The sequence below is a fragment of the Triticum aestivum genome, chromosome 5B, assembly GCF_018294505.1.
Source record: "Triticum aestivum cultivar Chinese Spring chromosome 5B, IWGSC CS RefSeq v2.1, whole genome shotgun sequence".
In the NCBI taxonomy this organism is placed as follows: Eukaryota; Viridiplantae; Streptophyta; class Magnoliopsida; order Poales; family Poaceae; genus Triticum; species Triticum aestivum.
The window spans coordinates 108601985-108624574 of NC_057807.1; the positions used below are offsets into that span (position 1 = coordinate 108601985).

A 22590-nucleotide genomic window follows, 5' to 3' on the forward strand; every position below is an offset into this window, starting at 1 on the left:
CGCCGTCGCTATCGCGTTTTTGCCTCGAAGCCGCCTGATGCCTCTGCTCGCGAGCCGCCCCCGTGCACCTCCGTCTGATTGTTTCCATCACATCAAGCATCAATGGATTCAAATACAATACTAGTGTATATCTTCGACTAGTACATCACCAGAAGCCAAATCGGTTTTTCTTGGTCAACTCTGATTGATACATGCATACAAGGAATCTACTTAGGAAACCAATTCGGAATTCAAAGGAAGGAAAAGTTACAACTGATACGTGTATCATTGAAAAAAAAAGAGTGGCCACGAGCCATGACCCAGGAGCGGATACAACTACGACCGGCACTCTGCTGCCACGATTGCACGTCGCTGGTTTCGCCATAGTGATTTTCATGGCGGGTTTATTTCTGGCCAAAACGAATCAGGTGCTATCCATTTAAATTTATTTTATTAGCACATATTTTTTTCCAAAGAACAATTACTTTGGCCTGTAATATTTTTACGCAGGACGACTATTAAAAGAAAAAGGTGATGTTATACCGTGGATGCACGTTCGACGGTATTGCATGGCTTCACGGGCGCGCGTGTCATGGTCCAGTTTACATCAAACGCACCAGCTGACTCGCCCGTCGCACCGCCTTACAAGCGCCACAGATGACTCACCCGTCCGCCCTCGCGGCCGGTTCACGTGTCTGCACCGGCTTACAACGCCGTGGCCGACTCGTTGTCCGCGCCGGCTTACAAACGCCGCGGCCGATTCACCCGTCCGCACCGGTTTACCACACCGCGGCCGGTTCGCCCGTGAGCGATTTAAACTTCACCTAGCGATCATCAATTTCATGGCGGATTATTTCGGCTTGGCTCATCAGGTGATATCCATCTAAAATATATTTTATTGGTACATATTTTTTGTCAAGGAGTAGTTTATTTTTTGGTCTGCAATATTGTGGATGCAGGACAATTGTTCACTACATCAAAACGACATGGTTAACTCACCCGTCCGCGTCGGTTTACAACCCCACGGCCGGTTCATCTGTTTGAGCCACCTCTGATGCTGCGGTCGTCTTTGTCGTCCGTCTCTCGTGGCCTGGTCTACATCAACATACCGGGCCGCACCTGTCTGTATGAGCTGTTTATTGAGTATGAGCAAGTCATAGCTTGGGTAGCCCGGTTTTCTTACAAATTGGAGGCAAATTATCATATATTATCAGCCGCTGTCTGCACTGGATGTTTCAATGGGCAGGCACACAAGTTGCCGCCACTACAGTTTGGTTAAACTTCAAATCGCCAATTGGAAGGAACCATTGGCCGAGTTGCTGACACGGCTCATACGGGATCATTTATAACCCACCGCAGTCACCTCAACCTTCTGTGGATTTACATCGTGCTATCAACACCAATGATATGCAAGTTATGTCGGTTTATATCATGGTCAAATATGAAGAATTTCAAGCCAACTCCTTGAGTCACCTTTAGACTCGGGGGCTACGATGACATGACTCAGCAAATCTTGCCAGTTTCAGCAAATTTAAGAACCCCAGGACGATGGAGGGAAAGATAACCCGGTCCAGGAGGCTACTGTTATTTGAAGGCCGTCAAAAAATTTCCGGCTTAGAAAGTATATGACAGTTACAAAATCCCGGCTCAATGAAGAAGATCCGGGTCATCAGAAAGGATTTCGGTTTAAAATCCGGCTCAAGGGAAGTCAGTCTCATTGAAGCTCTCAAATATCTGGTTTACAATCCGGTTCAAGGGAAATCTGTTCTCCCACAAAGCTCTGAAGCGCCAAAATCCGGTTTAACAATATCCGGTTCAAAAAGGAATTAACTTCTCGCAAGTTCGAGTTTAAAGACCGTCAGAAAATTTCCGGCTGAAAATGAAGATTCCGGTTTAAAATCCGGGTCAAGGGAAAGATTTCTCCCACAAAGCTTTGAAGCTCTCAATATCCGGTTCAAGATCCCGGTTCAAGAAGAATTTATCTCTTGCAAAAAAGTTAAAAATTACCGAAGAGGACCTGCTGCCATGATGCGCGGTTCAAACATGGATATCCTGCCTTATTGGCCTAACATATTATTGATCACATGGGGGCTTCTGCTTCATAAAGCGGGGTCTCTGTTCTTTTTTACATCATGCGTGGTTACACGGAGGTTCTGTCTTAAAGCGGCCTCCGGTTTACCTTTTGGGTTAGCTTTTCAAAGCACCATGTTATGTCATTTGGGGGCTTGGTCGTGTCCGAACCAATGCAACACCTATTGATAGGCGAAAGCCACCAGATCACTTGGGGACATGGTCAAGTCTGAACCAGTCACGCCTCTTGATCGGCCTAAGGCCACAGAGTCACTTGGGGGCTTGGTCGAACCAGAACCATTGCCACGCCACTTGATCGGCATAATGCCACGGTTTCAGTTGGGGACCTGGCTGACTTGAACCATAGCTACACCTTATTGGGAGCTTGGTCGTGTCCGACCATGGTAACACCATCTGATCGGCTCAGTAAAGCCTCTTTTTGCAAATGGTTTTATCTTTGCCTTTGCTTCTGTTTTTCTTTTGATAAAATATTTTTTATGTTGTGTTTTCACCCAACATTATTAAATCCGGTCCAACTGTCAGTTACAAATTGATGGAACACGGTCAAATCTTAATCCAGAGGCTATCTGCCCGGTTTGATTTTCTATTACCATCCTATTATGGGGTAAACCGGCGTTCATTAACCCGGCTTGACTTTCAATTACAAGTTGTCAATACAGGATCAAGTTATAATCCGGAGACTATCAGCCCGGTCTGGTTTGACTACGAGTCGCCAGTATTATATATGGTTAAACCGGTGTTTATCACAACCCGGTACGGTTTATCATCAACCGGCACAGTATGAAAGAAGTTATCATTACTCAAGATTGGGGTTATCACTCTTACTACAAAAAGTTGGTAAAACCAGCAATGTGATTCAATATCACAGGTATGATATATTTCATATTTAATTATTCTTAAGTGCAGCCTTGATTATAAACCGAGGTTATATGTTGGGCATTATGACCCGTCCGGCGGTAAACCGCCAGGACACTTTAAACTTGTTGTATGCAGAAACAAGTTGAATAAAGCATAATTATAAATCACCGGTGGTTATTAATCCGGCCTGGCTTTAAGACGATAAGTCGCCAGTATATGATGAGAAATTATCCGGTGTTTGCTAAACCGGCGTGGCTTTAAGACGATAAGTCGCCAGTATATGATGGGAAATTATCCGGTGTTTATTAAACCGGCCTGGCTTTGGACTATACGTCACCAGTATATATTTGGATTGCGCCATTGGAATCATGCGCTTATAAATGATTGGGTTATATTATTCAAATAGCCAAACTTGGCTGAATTTTCATTATGATATTGGATGAATTTTTCATACCGGATTATATTATCTTGAATAGCCAACATGGCTGGATTTTTATTATGGTTATTAATATTATGATTGAGGTTTTTAAAGTCGCTTTAGCGCAATGGCTATTATTTTAATCAAAGGATATGATTTATTCTATGATGGAAGGAATAGTCCCGAGTTGCTGCAGGCTTACAACCCGACACTTGGGGGCTACATTATTGAAATTAAGATTACTTGTGAGTCTCATGTCGCTGCAAGCATGCACCATGACACTTGGGGGCTAATGCAAAGTCATTTTTTGCTCATCTTATTGAAGACCCGACTCATCATATCATAATGAGCCGGCCCTTGGGGGCTACCAATTGCTCCTGTCAACAACTCAAGGTACACAAGTTAAATCCATTATATTGAAGGGTCCACTGCTCAGTGGGTAAAGCACAAGGCTCTTAACCTTATGGACGTGGATTCAAGCCCATGATGGGGGTTACATCATATGATGTTATTTTCATTGAAGTATATATCAAGTCCTTGCTCATTATTGCATAAATGACTCGGCCCTTGGGGGCTACACTGGTTGAAGTTTTATGAGTATAAGGCAATTTCAAGTCCCTGGTTGCTGCAAGCATGACAACCCGGCACTTGGGGGCTACATAATATGGAGTGTTCAGTTTTTACTAGTGACTGGGATGAACAACATGGATTTCTTCATCCGAGGCAGTATTCATATTGAAGCAAGTCTTAAACCATCACTTTGTTCTGCTCAAGACTTGGGGGCTACAGGTAATATGCATATAAGGAGAAATATTTTCAAATTCTCAGTTTTGAGCAAACCAGATTGACCCGGTGTCACCAATTAATCATTACGACCCTGTGGCTGCAACCCGGCATCATCAACAATCATAACCCGGCGTCTATAAACGGTCATAATCCGGGATCATCAGTTTTTATAACCCGGCCATTTTGGTAATGTTAAACTGGCAAGTTTTTACATCTTCAAACAGGTTGAATATCAGATGAGTATTTCAAGACCAATATTTCTTAAACCGGCGCTTTGGAAGCCGACTCAAGTGGATTATTCTTCACAGTATTTTTTCTATAAGAAACCAACATCAGCAATTTGAGTATGAAGCTGGTTATTAACCCGGATTTTCTAGAAGGAGGAAATGACAAGGACTTAAGGACGATCAGGTGCCGGTCTACAAGAATTCTTAACCCGGAGTACAACCTGCCAAATTTGTTCTGGTGTTTATTTTGCAGCATAAGTTTACCATGGATAAATCCAAGCTAAACTTGGGGGCTAATGTCAGGGATATACCCCGCGGTGTAAACCGGCCGGAAGTTAACTCGGCCGGTCTGGACGACTCACTGGTAACCCGCCCGGTCTTGGCGGTTCATTAGTAACCCGGCCGGCGATCAGAAGGATGATGAGGCCCATGGCCCAGAAGGCCGGTTCACGTTATGGTGGGCCGGTTTAAGAGGAAAGGCATGAGGAATATTTGTCTTACAAGGAGTAAGACCTGGACTAATATCCGGTTTGTATTAGAGATAGACTAGTCCTAATCCTAATAGGACTCCACATGTAAACCGCCCCTTCAACATATATAAGGAGGGGCAGGGCTCCCCAGACAAGGGACAAGCGAGAAGAAACAATCTTAGGGCTAGACACAAAGAGGAGAGCCGGTTTACGGCGACTCCCTCGTGATGATAATGAGACTTAGCCTCAAACAGCATGTAGGGTTTTTACCGGATGATGTTTCCCGGGGCCCGAAGTTGTCTAAATCCCTGTCTTGTGTTGCGTCTCTCGATTCCGCTCAACCCCTCTCAAGCTACCACATAGGTGCGTTGGCCTCGCGACGAAGTCCTGACACTAAGGACATCTCACGTGTTAATTCCACGACACAAAGTGTTCCTCCGGTAAACGAGAGTTGCATAATCTCATAGTTACAGGAACATATATAAGTCATGAAGAAAGCAATAGCAACATACTAAGCGATCAAGTGCTAGGCTAACAGAATGGGTCATGTCAATCACATCATTCTTCTAATAATGTGATCCCGTTAGTCAAATGACAACTCATGTCTATGGTTAGGAAACACAACCATCTTTGATCAACAAGCTAGTCAAGTAGAGGCATACTAGTGACACTATGTTTGTCTATGTATTCACACATGTATTATGTTTCCGGTTAATACAATTCTAGCATGAATAATAAACATTTATCATGAAATAAGGAAATAAATAATAACTTTATCATTGCCTCTAGGGCATATTTCCTTCAGTCAGGGGGTCCACGAGGCAGCCATGAGGTAGGGGGGCGCCCAAGGGGTAGGGCGTGCCCTCCACCCTCGTGGTGGCCTTAGGACTCTTCTGGTCCATCTCCGATGCTCCGTGGGCTTCTTCTGGTCCAAAAATAATCTCCGTAAATTTTCAGGTCAATTGGACTCTGTTTGATATTCCTTTTCTGCGATACTCAAAAACAAGGAAAAAACAGAAACTGGCACTGGGCTCTAGGTTAATAGGTTAGTCCCAAAAATCATATAAAATAGTATATAAATGCATATAAAACATCCAATATGGATAATATAATAGCATGGAACAATCAAAAATTATAGATACGTTGGAGACGTATCAAGCATCCCCGAGCTTAATTCCTGCTCGTCCTCGAGTAGGTAAATGATAAAAACAGAATTTTTGATGTGGAATGCTGCCTAACATATTTATCCATGTAATCTTCTCTATTGAGGCAAGAATATTCAGATCCATAAGATTCAAAACAAAAGTTTAATATTGACATAAAAACGATAATACTTCAAGCATACTAATAAAGCAATCATGTCTTCTCAAAATAACATGGCCAAAGCAAGCTAACCCTACAAAATCATATAGTCTGGCTATGCTCCATCTTCATCACATAAAATATTTAAATCATGCACAACCCTGATGACAAGCCAATCAATTGTTTCATACTTTTGATGTTGTCAAACCTTTTCAACTTTCACGCAATACATGAGCGTGAGCCATGGATATAGCACTATGGTGGAAGAGAATATGGTGGTTGTGGAGAAGACAAAAAGAGGGAGATAGTCTCACATCAACTAGGCGTATCAACGGGCTATGGAGATGCCCATTAATAGATATCAATGTGAGTGAGTAGGGATTTCCATGCAACAGATGCACTAGAGTTATAAGTGTATGAAAGCTCAAAAAGAAACTAAGTGGGCGTGCATCCAACTCGCTTGCTCACGAAGACCTAGGGCAGTTTGAGGAAGCCCATCATTGGAATATACAAGCCAAGTTCTATAATGTAAAATTCCCACTAGTATATGGAAGTGACAACATAGGAGACTCTCTATCACAAAGATCATGGTGCTACTTTGAAGCACAAATGTGGTAAAAGGATAGTAGCATTGCCCCTTCTCTATTTTTCTCTCATTTTTTTTCTTTTTTTGGCCTTTTTATTTTTCATCCGGAGTCTCATCCCGACTTGTGGGGGAATCATAGTCTCCATCATCCTCTCCTCACTGGGACAATCCTCTAATAATGAAGATCATCACACTTTTATTTACTTACAACTCAAGAATTACAACTCGATACTTAGAACAAAATATGACTCTATATGAATGCCTCCAGCGGTGTACCGGGATGTGCAATGACTCAAGAGTGGCATGTATGAAAGAATTATGAACGTTATGAACGATGGCTTTGCAACAAATACAATGTCAACTACATGATCATGCAAAGCAATATGACAATGATGAAGCGCGTCATAATAAATGGAACGGTGGAAAGTTGCATGGCAATATATCTCGGAATGGCTATGGAAATGCCACAATAGGTAGGTATGGTGGCTGTTCTGAGGAAGGTATATGGTGGGTGTAAGGTACCGGCGAAAGTTGGGCGGTACTAGAGAGGCTAGCAATGGTGGAAGGTGAGAGTGTGTATAATACATGGACTTAACATTAGTCATAAAGAACTCACATACTTGTTGCAAAAATCTATTAGTCATCAAAACAAAGTACTACGCGCATGCTCCTAGGGGGATAGATTGGTAGAAAAATACCATCGCTTGTCCCCAACCACCACTCATAAGGAAGACAATCAATAAATAAATCATGCTCCGACTTCATCACATAACGGTTCACCATACGTGCATGCTACGGGAATCACAAACTTCAAGGCAAGTTCTACAATCCACAATTACTCACTAGCATGACTCTAATATCACCATCCTCATATCTCAAAACAATCATAAGGAATCAAACTTCTCATAGTATTCAATGCACTTTATATGAAAGTATTTATTATATCCCTCTTCGATTCCCATCATATTAGGACTGAATTCATAACCTAAGAAAATTACCATGATGCTTAAGACTCTCAAAATAATATAATTTAAGCATGAGAGTTCATCAATTTCTTCAAAATAAAACCACCGCCGTGCTCTAAAAAGATATAAGTGAAGCACTAGAGAAAATGACAAACTACTCCGAAAGATATAAGTGAAGATCAATGAGTAGTCGAATAATTATGCAACTATGTGAAGACTCTATAACATTTAAGAATTTTAGATCTTGGGATATTATTCAAACAGCAAGCAAAATAAAATAAATTGACATTGCAAAGATAGCACATATCATGTGAAGAAGCAAAAACTTAGGCTCAACCAAAACTGACTGATAATTGTTGAAGAAGATAGGTGGGATGCCAACCGGGGCATCCCCAAGCTTAGATGCTTGAGACTTCTTGAAATATTAATTAGGGATGCCTTGGGCATCCCCAAGCTTGAGCTTTTTTGTCTCCTTAATTTCTTTTATATCACGGTTTCCCTAAATCTAAAAAACTTCATCCACACAAAACTCAATGAGAACTCGTGAGATAAGTTAGTATAAATCAACGCAATAACCTTATCATTCTTTACTGTAGCAAATCACTAAAATTATTGTTTGATATTATCTACTAAATTCCTCTGCATATTTAACACTCCTATCCTCAAATATAATCATTAAACAAGCAAACATATGCAAACAATGCAAACATAACAGCAATCTGTCTAACCAGGACTGTCTGTAAAGAATGCAAGAGGAATCATACTTCCCTAACACCAAAAATTCTGAAAAATTACCACACCGTAGAAAATTTGTTGTTACTCATTGTGTAGAAATTTCAAGATTTTACCATGTTGTGACTATTCACCAATATTCAAAACATAACAGCAAACTTTCTGTTTTTGAAACAACAACGTATAGACTTGTAAAATAAGCATGGTAAAGGCTATACTTGACTTTTTTATTGTACTAAAATATATAAAACATGTCTCTGAATAACAGCAAGCAAATAAAAATAAAATAAAATGATGCTCCAAGCAAAACTCATATCATGTGGTGAATAAAAATATAGCTCCAAGTAAAGTTACCGATGAACGAAGACGAAAGAGGGGATGCCATCTGGGGCATCCACAAGCTTAGGCTCTTGGTTGTCCTTGAATATTACCTTGGGGTGCCTTGGGCATCCCCAAGCTTAGGCTCTTGACACTCCTTATTCCATAGTCCATCAAATCTTTACCCAAAAAAACTTCACAACACAAAACTCAAGAGAAAACTCGTAAGCTCCGTTAGTATAAGAAAATAAAATCACCACTTAGGTACTGTTGTGAACTCATTCTAAATTTGTATTAGTGTTATATATACTGTATTCCAACTTTTCCACGGTTCATACCCTCCGATACTACTCATAGTTTCATCAAAATAAGCAAACAACACAACGAAAACAGAATCTGTCAAAAACAGAATAGTCTGTAGTAATCTTGAAACTTTCCATACTTATGTAACTCCAAAACTTCTGAAAAACTAGGACAATCTAGGCAATTTGTATATCAATCTTGTGTAAAAAATTCAGATCAAAAGCACGTTCCAGTGAATTTTCAAATTTCCTGGACTGAGCGTAGAAGTTTCTGTTTTTGCACATAATCAAGTCAACTATCATCCACACTATCCCAAAGGCTTTGCTTGGCACTTTATTGAAACAAAAGCTATAAAATATGATTACTAGAGTAGCTTAATTATGTGAACATACAAAAACATTAAGGGCAAATGTTGGGTTGTCTCCCAACAAGTGCTTTTCTTTAATGCCTTTTAGCTAGGCATGATGATTTCAATGATGCTCGCGTGAAAGATAAGAATTGAACATAAACAGAGCATCATGAAGAATATGACTAACACATTTAAGTCTAACCCACTTCCTACGCGTAGGGATTTTGTGAGCAAACAACTTATGGGAACAAGAATCAACTAGCATAGGAAGGTAAAACAAGCAAAACTTCAAGATTTTCAACACATAGAGAGGAAACTCGATATTATTGCAATTCATACAAGCATATATTCCTCCCTCATAATAATTTTCAGTAGCATCACGAATGAATTCAACAATATAACCATCACATAAAGCATTCTTTTCATGATCCACAAGCATAGAAATTTTACTACTCTCGACATAAGCACATTTATTCTCATCAATAGTAGTGGGAGCAAACTCAACAAAATAACTATCATGTGAGTCATAATCCAATTGAAAATTAAAATCATGATGACAAGTTTTATTGTTATCATTATTCTTTATATCATACATGTCATCACAATAATTATCATAGATGCTGAAAGGACATGCGGTGCCCCCATGTGTGGTTTTGGTAATTGATGACACTCTCTGTGGACTAATGGTTGCATTGAGTTATATCTGAAGGATTTTTCCATAGGCTCTTCTTGAAGTCCATGAGTTGGTTTCAAGGAGTTTATGAGTTGACCAAGGTGCCATTAAGGAATTATCCAAAGATTGGTCATGTGAGTGTTGTGCTTATTGCAAGCATGTCTTGAAGAAGAAGATTGTGTGATCATTCATGTTTACCTTCAGGACATCATCCAAATGAAGATAGTTGGCAAGATTCAAGGTTGATCAAGACAAAGTCAAGAGTGAATCAAGTTGATCAACTCACAAAGCATAGAAGATGTACCGAGAGGGATCAAGTGATCCCATGGTATGGTAAGCATAGTCCATTTTGCTTTCTGTACTAACCTATGGTCTATGTGAGAGTTCTATGTGAGGTTAGGTACGTGTTCATGGGCTTGCGTCAAGAGGAAGATATCACTCAACCCATGGAGAGGAAACATCAAGTGGTGATCGTCATCAAGATTGTCGTTTGCAAGTTTAAGTGGAGCATCACGAAGAGATCAAATGCTTGAAGCTTGCCGTCCATTTTGGTGTCAATGGACTTGTGAAGATGTGCCGAAGAGTGGCTCACCCATAGTGGAATATGGGGGAGCAATCATCTAGTCTTCATCGACCCAACGCATCAAGAAAGATGGTCCATCTCAAGGAGGACAAGTTCGTCATCATCTAGCTCAAGTGGACCATGTGCAAGGCAAAGGTTTGCCCTCGATAGGTTTTCTATTTTACCGGTCTCATGGTGGTAGTTGGGAGACCGGGTTTTAGGATCGATTGTCGTACTATCAAGGGGGGCTCTCGATGAGTAGCTTTATCATATCATTAGTAGAGAGCTCAAACCATTGCATCCTTGCATCATCTTTCTTGGTACTTGTTTGGTTCTCTTTATGAGTTTTGGAGCTTATGGTCATCTTGATGACAAGCTCGAGTTCATCGAAAACGGAGTTCACATGCATCTTCTATGATGTTTTCGATGTTGGAGGTTCTGCCGGTTCTTATCTGTTGGAGGTTTCTCTCTTACTTTTGTTAGGCATACCTCCCCTGCCTCTTCTTACTATATCCAGTTGCTGTTTTGATGCTGCTCGTTGTCTTGTGGCCAAGATGCCTTGTTTATCTGTGTTTGATTGTTAGGTTGGTTGCAGTGAGCATTTTTCCAGTTATCGAGTCGATGCCTTGTTTATATGTATTTGGTTCTTAGTTTGGTTGCAATGAGCATTTGTCCAGTTATCAAGCAGATGCCTTGTTTTATCTGTATTTGGTTGTTAGGTTGCTTTTTTAGCATTTGTCCAGTTTTCAAGCAGATGCCTTGTTTATCTGTATTTGCTTGTTAGGTTGGTTGTAGTGAGCATTTGTCCAATTTTCAAGCATATGCCATGTTTATCTGTATTTGCTTGTTAGGTTGGTTGCAGTGGGACTCTGTCAAGTTTTCAATGGCTATATTTGGTTGTTATACTGATCATTTATGCCTTGTTTATTTCAGTCATTCACAATGTGTTGTTCATTATGTGCAAGTCAGAACTGTGCCGCTCGACTGCATCAATACCAGTTTGAACGGCTATATTTGGTTCAGTTATGTCTGGTGTAGTTAACACATGCCCTTTATTTCAGTTTTACACATTTATCCAGTGATGTTTAAGCATTACCTACGTTCTATTCATTTTCAATAATACCAGTTTGAATTTGCAATATTTGATGGCTACTACCTGCTGTCGGTAACATTGCCTTCCATTTTATATATGCTTTAATAACATGTTGAAACCAACACATTCAAGCTATCATTTGGAGATGATATTGTTTACCTTTGCTATATTTGTTTGTTAAGGTTGTTGTACTTATCATGTCTTTCCACTACTTATGCAGGACAACAATGGGAGTGACCACCATTTTCCGGCGAGGTTAGCTTCATCCCTCGGCTTGTACTCCCCCGTCGTTCCATAATGTAGTGCATATAGATCCAGGCCTGGACACTTGTTAGCTTCTAATATTGACTTGTTTCTTGTAGGTACATATGCCCTTGGCAAGGTCCACGCATCGATCCTTTTTGCGTATGTGGCAATGAGATATTCATGAACAACCATCAAGTGAGGAAACTGATAAGGATTATTAGCAAAAATATACGAATGGTGGCAAGAAAATTATTTGTTTATGCTCTATCCAACACAACAGTGAGCTATAGGATGGTAACTACAAACTCCTCTCTTTTTACTGCCCATGATGAGTTGTTAGACAACAATGTCTGAATCTTTTTCGTTCGCAGTGGTTCCCAAAGCAGTTCACTCAAGATTACCTCGCAAAGTACATGATTGGTGGACACGCAATGAAGGTTAAAGTATTTCATCCATACTACAATGAGCATCGAGAAGTCGTAGTGAAGACAGTGAAGGATGGAAGGGCAGCCATCACACGGGGTTGGCCTAGAGTCGTGCGCGCATTAAGCATGGAGGAGGGCACAATATGGGCATTCCGCTTCAGCTTCTCCAGCAACCAGAATGTCTTTCGCCTCTCTCTTTACAGTATTTAGTACAATTGTGGTTCATCATTCTTTACTTGGTGCTTCTGTAGTTCTTCAGTATATGTACCTGTGCATCGAATTATGCATTCGTGGTTGAACCTATATTTGTAATAAACATGGTTGGATATGAAATAAGTGATTGCCTACTATCAAATTCAAAACATATGATTTTTAAATTAGGGATTAATTACAGATTAATCAGGGATTACACTGCACACTAGTGGTGAAAGCGAAATGTCTGCGATAGACGTGGGGATCAGACATGTTTCTAGGATCCACTACGTGTGCGATCAATCTCCACTGCACACACGATTATCCAAGAAAAAACGTGTGCGATCAATCTCCACTGCACACATGATCAGCCAAGAAAAACGTGTGCGATTAACAATAGCATCGCACACAGTTCTTTCTTATTGAATGTTTGCGGTAGTTACCTTATCACGCACGCTTCGAAATTATAGACTGTTTTGTGATGTTGTGCGCATCGCAAACGTTTGATACTTCTTAGATTAACGGTGTGGGATGTACATACTAATGGAAACATATTCCTTGGATGGACTGTGTGGAATACATACGAACGGAAACGTTTAGCGGGACTGACTGTGTGGGATGTACTTACGACCGGAAACAAATTCGCATGTATAATTGTATTTTTAGCACTACTATATGTATAATCGTATTTGAGCGCCCACCGGTCGCACACGACCTTATTTTGCCGAGCGTGTGTGCCAGGTGGGCATATCCCCAACGGTTTATGGGTCGTGTGGGAAGGACCCCCATATCGCCCACACTCATTTGGCGACGGTTCCAAATGCCGTCGTAGAAAGGGGTTAAAACCGTTTCTATAGCACTGACGTATAACAGTGCAAGTGCAGAGATAGATGGCAGTTCCTTATCTTCCCTCGTAGTTGAGGGATAGATCTTGGTTTTGTTGTCTTTCAAATTTCTCATAGTGATCAACATATATAAACCCCAAGTGACTCAGAGAATAGAGTTATGCTCCCTGGCAACGGTGCCAGAAAAAGGTCTTGATAACCCACAAGTATAGGGGATCGTAACCGTTTTTGAGGGTAGAGTATTCAACCCAAAATTATTGATTCGACACAAGGGGAGCCAAAGAATATTCTGAAGTATTAGCAGTTGAGTTGTCAATTCAACCACACCTGAAAGACTTAATATGTGCAGCAAAGTATTTAGTAGCAAAGTTGTATGGAAGTAACGGTAACAGTGGCAAAAGTAACAGTAACAGTTTTGTAGCAATTGTAACAATGGCAACGATAAAGTAACTTAGCAAAGATTAATATGACATGAGCTCGTAGGCAATGGATCAATGATGGATAATTACGTCGTATGGCATTCGTCATGCAACAGTTATAACATAGGGTGACACAGAACTAGCTCCAGTTCATCAATATAATGTAGACAAGTATTCTGAATATAGTCATACATACTTATGGAAAAGAAATTGCATGACATCTTTTGTCCTACCCTCTCGTGGCAGCGGGGTCCTAATGGAAACTAAGGGATATTAAGGCCTCCTTTTAATAAAGAACCGGACCAAAGCATTAGCACTTAGTGAATACATGAACTCCTCAAACTACGGTCATCACCGGGAAGTGTCCCGACTATTGTCACTCCGGAGTTGCCGGATCATAACATGTAGTAGGTGACTATAACTTGCAATATAGGATCAAGAACACTCGTATATTCATGAAAATATAATAGGTTCAGATCTAAAATCATGGCACTCAGGCCCTAGTGACAAGCATTAAGCATGGCAAAGTCATAACAACATTAATCTTACAACATATAATGGATACTAGGGATCAAACCCTAACAAAACTAACTCGATTACATGGTAAATCTTATCCAACCCATCACCGTCCATAAGCCTACGATGGGATTACTCACGCACGACGGTGAGCATCATGAAATTAGTGATGGAGGATGGTTGATGATGACGATGGCAACGGATTCCCCTCTCCGGAGCCCCGAACGGACTCCAGATCAGCCCTCCCAAGGAAGAATAGGGCTTGGCGGTGGCTCTGTATCGTAAAACGCGATGAATCCTTCTCTCTTATTTTTTTCTTCCCGAACGTGAATATATGCAGTTGGAGTTGAGGTCGGTGGAGGTCTAGGGGTCCCACGAGGTAGGAGGGCGCGCCTACGGGGGGTAGGGCGCGTCCCCATCCCTCGTGGCTAAGGTGTGGGCCCCCTTCGGCTGATTCTTTCACCAATATTTTTTATTAATTCCAAAAAGTATCTTCGTGAAGTTTCAGGTCATTCCAAAAACTTTTATTTCTGCACAAAAATAACACCATGGCAGTTCTCCTGAAAACAGCGTCAGTCCGGGTTAGTTCCATTCAAATCATGCAAATTAGAGTCCAAAACAAGGGCAAAAGAGTTTGGAAAAATAGATACGATGGAGACGTATCAGGCGGCGGCGAAGTTTTACGACGGCACGGACGACGTCTCCAGCTCCGCATCAGCCACGTCCCGTTGCCACAACGGCGAAGCAGGCACGTCTGCAGACGTTGCCAATGGTGAGGAAGAGTAGAGCATGGGAGGCCGCAGATACTTGGGCCCCACGAAGGCCACTACTCCTCCCCTCCTCGTTGAAGCTAAACTTGACGCGCTCATCATCATCGATCGATTAGCCGCTTGGCCGCTTCGTGGAGGCGGACTGGGGCTCATGGCGGGCCAATGATCAATTAGACTTGGTTAGAATAGGGGTCAACTCAAATATGTCAAAAATCATCCGTTTTTGCATAAAATTTATCCAAGTTTGAACGAAATTTATTCAGTTTGTTTAAATTTGCATAGATATTTTAATCATTCAAAATGTAATCGGATGGCCAGCTCTCGCATCATTGTCATGGACTGGTCCCTACTCATCCGCGAATGGATGCGGTGTGTGATTTAAAGAGTCAACCTTGGAGATGTCCTTATGCTTGTTTTTTATTTTTTTGAGGGGTTATCCTTATGCTTGGCAGAGCAACTAGTTAAGAGCGCTTCTTTGGGAGCCTCGCAACAACAGCGCCACTTGGCGTGCTCTCAGTCATTCGCCACGTGTCGCGCTTTGGGTGCTCCCTTCGGATTTTGCTTTTTTTATTTTTCCACATGCGTTTTCGGCTTTTTAAACGGTTTTTTCCAGGTTTTTTTTCGATGTTTTGGTTTTCCACTGGTCTTCCTTAGCTTTTCGATCAAAAATAAGATTTTTGCGCGAAAAAACGCGTTTTCTTTTTCCCCCTTTCACGAGAGTCAAGGTTTTGCTTCCGCAAGAGGCACGGTTTTGCTTTCGCGAGGGTCACGGCCGTGCCTCTCGGAAATGGGAAAAAACGCGTTTTTTTCCTTTCGCGAGAGTCACAGTTTTGCTTCCGCGAGAGGCGGGGGTGTGCTTTCGCGAGAGTCACGGCCGTGCCTCTCGGAAATGGGAAAAAACACGTTTTCTATTTTTTTCTTTCACACGAGTCACGGTTTTGCTTTCGCGAGAGGCACGGTTGTACTTTAGTGAGAGTCACGGTCGTGCCTCTCGGAAACAAAAAAACACGTTTTCTGTTTTCTTTCGCGAGAGTCACGGTTTTGATTCCGTGAGAGGCACGGTTTTGATTCCGTGAGAGGCACGGTTGTGATTTTGCGAGTCACAGCCGTCCTCTCGGAAACGAAAAAAACGCGTTTTCTCTTTTTTTTCCTTCCGTGAGAGTCACGATTTTCCTTCCGCGAGAGGCACGGTTGTGATTTCATAGGAGGCACATGCGTGCCTCTTCCGGAAAGGGAAAAAACCCGTGTTTCTGGTTCGGTTTTTTCGTCCGGTTTTTTCATAAAAAAAAAGTTTGTTAAAACCTATCAACATATGAGATCTAGTTTTAAAAATCTCGACGCGAGGAATCCAACGGTGAAGGCGCTTCGAGATTTGGACGCACGATTTGAGAGATACAACGTTTTGAATAAACAAATCTATGAACAAGGGAAAACTTCCCGATTACAACAAGTGGCGTGCTGCATGTGGGCCACTTCTTGTAACCTGGGGAACTAGAGTGGTCTTACAACAAGTACTATTCAACTAGTGATTTCATTGCTTGGTGAGTAAAAAAGAAACTGAACACACACTTTGTTGGGCCAAGCCCCCAACCAAACCCAAGGCCTCGTGCTGCGAAACCGGTTATGCACGTCGCCGTCTTCTCTCAATAAAAAAAAGGTACCCCAAAGAAAAAGAAAAAAAAGGTTATGCACGGCGCCGGAGCGTGCGATTGCGCTCCACTGGCAAGCGGGTCCCGAAGTCAGCGATGTGCGGCATAGCCCTCGTCCTATCCGGCGACTGCCTAGTCGTCGTCCCCTCCACCGCCGCCGCCGCCGCCGCATCTGGAACACCGTTCTCCGACGAGGTACTGTCACTAGCATCCGTTAAAACCTACAAAAGCAGAGTTAAATCCCTCCTCGTTGTGGTTTCCCAGACCCTAAACCCTAATCGAGCCAAGCTGTACATGCGAGTGTAGGGGAAGGGCGTGTCCGTGGGTGAGCTCAAGGAGACCCTGCGGCGGCGAGGCCCGGACAGCCTTGGATGCCATAGGCTCCACCTTTACGCGGACGGCACCATCGTAGGCGCTACAGGTGGCGGTTCCCTCACTAATGCTTTTGTAATGCTTTGTAATTTTGGTCGCTTTGGCCATCGCTTATGACGACTGTTGTATGTTGCAGATGGTGTAGATTGTGACGGTGGAGACGGGGTTGGTGGTGGTGTTGGTGCCACGGAGTTGTGCTTCATTGGGGCGACACTGCAGCTCAGGGGAGCTGAGCCGGTTTCGCAGCCACTGGTGGCGCAATCAGGAAGTGTTCTAGTGTATAATGGTAATGCTGTTAAACTAAAAAGACGGTATTGTTTTTCTTTTTTCTTTTCTTTACAAATCAATGTCTTCTGATATGTTTCATATATGCTGTTATATGCTGGGACATCCACATTTTTGGTAGTGCTTACAAATTTAGTTGATTATTTTTCTTAAATGATTTGTTGATCAGACTTGCATTCAACAGCAACCGTAATCCCTTTTGCATGGTGCACATATATCTGACTTCAGTACACAGGAAATGCTTCTGATTTTCAGTTTAAATCACACATCGATGTATCGATGGCATATTATTGTTGCTTTCCTTTAATCCAAGTATCTAAGGACTGGAGTGATTATGTTACATGAAATTCACACTGCTCTTGTTATTTTCATTATAAGGTGAGATATATGGAGGAATTAACATTGCCAATGATCAGAATGACACACAATCACTCTTGTCTTCACTGGAATCTTGCTGTTGCTGTGACCTCCATGTTGCTGATAGAGATGAAGCATCCCCTTGCCGTGAGAGCGTAGGGAAATCAGTTCCACAGATCCTCTCCACTATTAAAGGACCATGGGCTTTGATATACTGGCAGGCAGGTAATTGTGATGTTTGGCTTGTTTTCATTTCATTGTAGACTCTGTTTCCTAACATCAATGTCACATTGAACTTCCAGACAGACTCAAAAACATTGTGGTTTGGCCGGGATGCATTTGGGAGAAGAAGCCTGTTGGTACATTGGCCCACTCCTGATGATTCACGCTTTATATTATCATCAGTATCACCCCCTTCGTTTTCAAGGAATAACTCTGGTAAGATAAGCGTGAATTCATGTATCTTTCTTAGTATCTTATCAATGTTTTGTTCATCATCTTTTTCGAAAGGTGAAAACATTCCTGAACAGAAAATAAACTGTGATGTTTCTGAATTTGTACGTGCTTTCAATGTTGTAACTCATATCTACTTGTGCATGTCCATTCTCATATATACTCCTCTTCACTCCTGCAGCAACAGAAGTAAATGGTTTGGAGGCAGGAGCAGACCCTGATTTTTCTGACCATACCAAAGTTAGCTACTGGGAAGAGCTTCCTTGTGGGATATACAGCATTCACCTGAAAGACCTTGATAATAATGCCGCATGTACGAAGGAAGGATGTGTCGTCGAAGTTAGAAAACATGATTGGACGGATTCTTCGTTGCATACGTTAATACAATGGGAGAGAAAATCAACAGTTCCTACTGTAACTGTGGATGGCTTAATTTCGGCCATGGGTTCTGTTGACAAAGGGAACCATCACTTGTCTTCGTGTTTCAGAGAAGCTGAAGACAGTACAAGTAATGGGTTTGAGAAAAGAGATCTCCCATCAGATATTTGCTTATCTCCAGGTATACAGTAGGTGCATCAGATGTTTGCTAAAAATTACCCGAGATAATTTAAATTTACGAAGTTACTAATGCTGATACTTTTCTATCATGTTTCAGCACATAGAGTATTAGTTGCACTAAGGGAATCTGTAATGCTGCGAACCAATGTGAACATACTGTATCAGGTGAGTAACCAACATATTCGTAATATTGCCTTCTTTTTTTACAACTCCACCAGTGTAATAATGATTTGAGACCTTCATTGAAATGGTTCTATCTTCTTTCTTGGAAGGAAAATGCTTCTACCTTTTTCATGTTGCATTTTCTGTTACTAGTCTATCAGGCCAACTTTACAGAGTCCTTGCTGTGGACAGGGTGATCTGAATAAACTCAAGGAAGCGGAGTTGGCCCCGATAGCAATCCTTTTCTCTGGTGGCTTGGACTCCATGATACTTGCAGCATTACTAGACCAGTGCCTCGATTCCAAATGTATGTTCAAGTGTGTTGCTACTACATTTTATTCATCACTATCATCTTTTTAACATGATAGCAAGGAAGTTAGCTGCTTCATAGTACACCACAAACTTTGGTTTTTGAGGAAAACTAACTAAGATTTTGCGCAGGGACAATTGATTTGCTGAATGTCAGTTTTGATGGGCAGCTAGCTCCAGATAGAGTTTCTTCACTGGCAGGACTGAAGGAGCTTCAGAGAATCTCCCCTCTGCGGAGGTGTTTTGACCTGAACTTTCGATATTCTTTGCCTTGACAGCTTGTATCTGGTGCTGAACATAGATGATTTTGTATTGATGCTGGTTTGAACATATCAAAAGACAGACAGTACTTCCATCATGTTTCTGTGCAAAATGAACTCTGGACTCAAATTCTTGCACTTGTGGTTATAGCCTAATGAATTCCTCATACATGATGAACCTTATGATGTTTACTTTGGAAGCCTTCTATCCATCAGATGATCAATATGCTCTAATGTGCATAATCTGTCATCTGCGTCTTGCATTATTTTACGGTTGTGCTTTCTTAGTTCCTCGATCATGCCTATCATGCACTGTAAATGTTCTGTTGCTTTAATTGGAGTGATTGATACTGTATCCTTGTGTTGCATCGTTCACTTATCGATTAACTTTTTTTGTCCTGCATTTTTGTTTTACCATGCTAGCCAATATTATGCTCATGCATTGGTCTGGTCATGTAAAAGAAATTTTATCAGAGTGTCGGACTAATACTAAATGAAGTGTTCATTATGATATTCATTTCACCGTCTTATTTGCAGATGGCGTCTTGTTGAGATTGACAGTAATTTGGCCAACTTGAAAGAGGAAAGTGAACACGTGATGTCACTGATATACCCTTCAAACACCTATATGGTGTGTACCTTCTTATATCCCACTAATGCTTCATTAGGTTAGTTTCCTTGGTTTACAATGCTGAAGGCCAAACAACGTATGAACGATCGAGTCATCCATGCAGTGTCACTCGATTTAATTCATCTTGGATTTGGATTTTGGAATGGTGTTGTAAACTTCGAATCATGCATTTTTTTTTTGCATATGACAATACAAGAAAAGTCTGTCAAGACTCAAGTCCATCTTTTCTTTTGGGATCACATTTGGCATATAATAAAAGATAAGAGTTTAGTACTGGTCTCATGGACTAGATCTGTTTGTTAATAATTGGGGGATGGAGTTTAGAGGAGGAAGTTTAAGGTAGGATTTGACATGGGTGTTTGCTTTTAGTCCTGGTCCCCTGTTTTGCAAGAGACGAGAAACTCTTGAGGAATTTGATTTGTAGTTTTAAGACATCCCAATTTATGATGAAACACTAAGATTTATTAAACATTCTTTGAGCAACGATGCACATTTGGACCGTTAAACTTCCAGTACTCATCTCACTTACATCCGCATGCCCATCAACTCCCGATCCCCCGAATTCCCCATCCCTTCTAACCAAGCTTATATTTACTTATAAAAATACCTGGTTATTATGTGCATTCGTTATGGTGGTTGCATCTTCCTAGTGGTTCTGTGGGAGATTATGTGTAAGAGGCTGCAGTAAGATTAGTGGTGGACTGGTGGGAGTAGAAATCTGAACACCCTTTGGCATCCTTGAGACCACAGTTCACCATAGTTCCGTCATATGACACAATCGTCTTCATGTGTGTGCACCATGTACTGGACAATAGAAGATAATATTTAGCACTTCTTCTCTATTCATTCACACATATCTGTTTAATTTGAAAATATGATGGACTGTTGGAAATTTTTACTATGCTCTTTTGCTCCTGTTAGATTTATTTGAGTTAAAATGCTGGATCTTTTGCACAGGATTTGAACATTGGTATAGCCCTATGGTTAGCTGCTAGCGGGGATGGTTGGGTGAATGGGCAAGATGGTGATCGCTACAAGCACAAGTCAACATCTAGAGTCCTTTTAGTTGGTTCTGGAGCTGATGAGCAGTGTGCTGGTTATGGTAGACATCGTACTAAATATAGAGTTGGAGGGTATGTATGCATTGATTTATTGTACTGCATGCTAAATAATGTGACTGTCGTTTGAGATATTTTTGCAGATGTTGCAAAAACAAATTAAATTCATGTTTTATACCCCTATTTAGATGGGTTTCACTGGACGAGGAAATGAGACTAGATGTGCAAAGAATTTGGAAAAGAAACATGGGAAGAGATGATAGGTGCATTTCTGACCATGGCAAAGAGGTAATCTTCGTCATGCTTTTTTTAGTTCAGCTTTGGCTATAGGCTTGTAGTGGCTGATGTGTACCCATGTGCCCACGACAGGCTCGTTTTCCATTTCTTGATGAGAGTGTGATCAGAACATTGTTGGAAATTCCACTATGGGATATCGCTAAACTTGATGAACCTGTGGGGAAGGGTGATAAGAAGATTCTGAGAGAGGTTTGCATTTCGTTTTTCTTAACTCTTATCTATATTTAAGTTGTTACACACTATGTTCTGATCTCCATCTCCTTTTGCTGATTAAGTAATGTGACAATGCTGCAGGTTGCAAAGCTGCTGGGTCTACAAGAAGCTGCTTTTCTGCCAAAGCGAGCAATCCAGGTACATCATTTATAACCATTTGTTTCCTTCAGTAGAATAGTTTTAGTGTTGTGTGTTAAAAAGTTACAGTATTTAGATCGCAGGCAACAAGTGAGCAAGTTAATTGTGTGAATCGAGGGCCCAATGTCACTGTTTAAACCTTTTATGAATCTGTCTCTGCTTAAAAACGACGATTATATAGCTGTTGCATTATAATTCAGCTGTATTTCGATTGTCCGCACATACAATATGCCTGAGCACTCTTGTGGTGGAAACTCATGTGTCTTCACTTCCATTCCATCTGATGCTTTGTGCAGTTTGGTTCGAGAATAGCAAGGGAATCAAACCGCAAGAACTTTGGCAGCAACCGAGCCGCGAACCTGGCGTCAGCAGGCAGCGTGGAGGTCCACAAGCGTAACCACTGACGGGGTAAACAAACCTAATTCGACGTGCCAGATGCTGCATTGCCACATGTTTCCAGCGGCACGGATGCCGGTGATCGGTCCGGTTCCTCTCTTCAGTTCATCCTGTTATGGGTTGTAGTCATGTTGGCATGAAGCATGCCATGCTGTATCACTGGCTGTTCAGCCATGAAATTTTTGTTCTTTCTCATACCTTCTTATTCATTGCAACCATGGATAACAAAACAGAGGAATCTAGTTTTTATTTTACCAGTTCATCTCTGTACTATTTTTATTTTTTTTGAGGCAAATGTCTGTACTATTTTAGTGTTGTCCTTTGGCA

The 22590-nt window shown here is 41.4% G+C and overlaps 1 protein-coding gene across 2 annotated transcripts; it reads left to right on the forward strand.

Moving 5' to 3' along the window:
• Positions 1 to 16767: 16767 nt before the first annotated feature.
• On the forward strand, positions 16768 to 22525 carry LOC123110668 (asparagine synthetase domain-containing protein 1). 2 transcript variants are annotated; one of them, XM_044531253.1, is made up of 15 exons: positions 16768 to 16969; positions 17081 to 17195; positions 17283 to 17432; positions 17810 to 18013; positions 18095 to 18226; positions 18423 to 18800; positions 18897 to 18964; positions 19154 to 19268; positions 19403 to 19508; positions 20068 to 20161; positions 21119 to 21294; positions 21408 to 21507; positions 21589 to 21705; positions 21811 to 21867; positions 22164 to 22525. In XM_044531253.1, the coding sequence occupies exons 1-15, from the start codon at positions 16871 to 16873 to the stop codon at positions 22269 to 22271; spliced, it is 2019 nt and encodes a 672-aa protein (XP_044387188.1). In that variant the 5' UTR covers positions 16768 to 16870; the 3' UTR covers positions 22272 to 22525. The 2 variants fall into 2 exon arrangements, with proteins under 2 accessions (XP_044387188.1, XP_044387187.1); XM_044531252.1 differs by having other exon boundaries at positions 17810 to 18009; positions 18091 to 18226.
• The last annotated feature ends 65 nt before the right edge of the window (positions 22526 to 22590 follow it).

What these genes read in the sequence shown, in the direction of transcription:
- LOC123110668 (XM_044531253.1), top strand. Translation starts at nt 16,871, where the DNA reads ATGTGCGGCATAGCCCTCGTCCTATCCGGCGACTGCCTAGTCGTCGTC. An exon ending in GTTTTCAAGGAATAACTCTG is followed by an intron (nt 18,227 to 18,422) that starts GTAAGATAAGCG and finishes TCACTCCTGCAG; the next exon opens with CAACAGAAGTAAATGGTTTG. An exon ending in ACCCTTCAAACACCTATATG is followed by an intron (nt 20,162 to 21,118) that starts GTGTGTACCTTC and finishes TCTTTTGCACAG; the next exon opens with GATTTGAACATTGGTATAGC.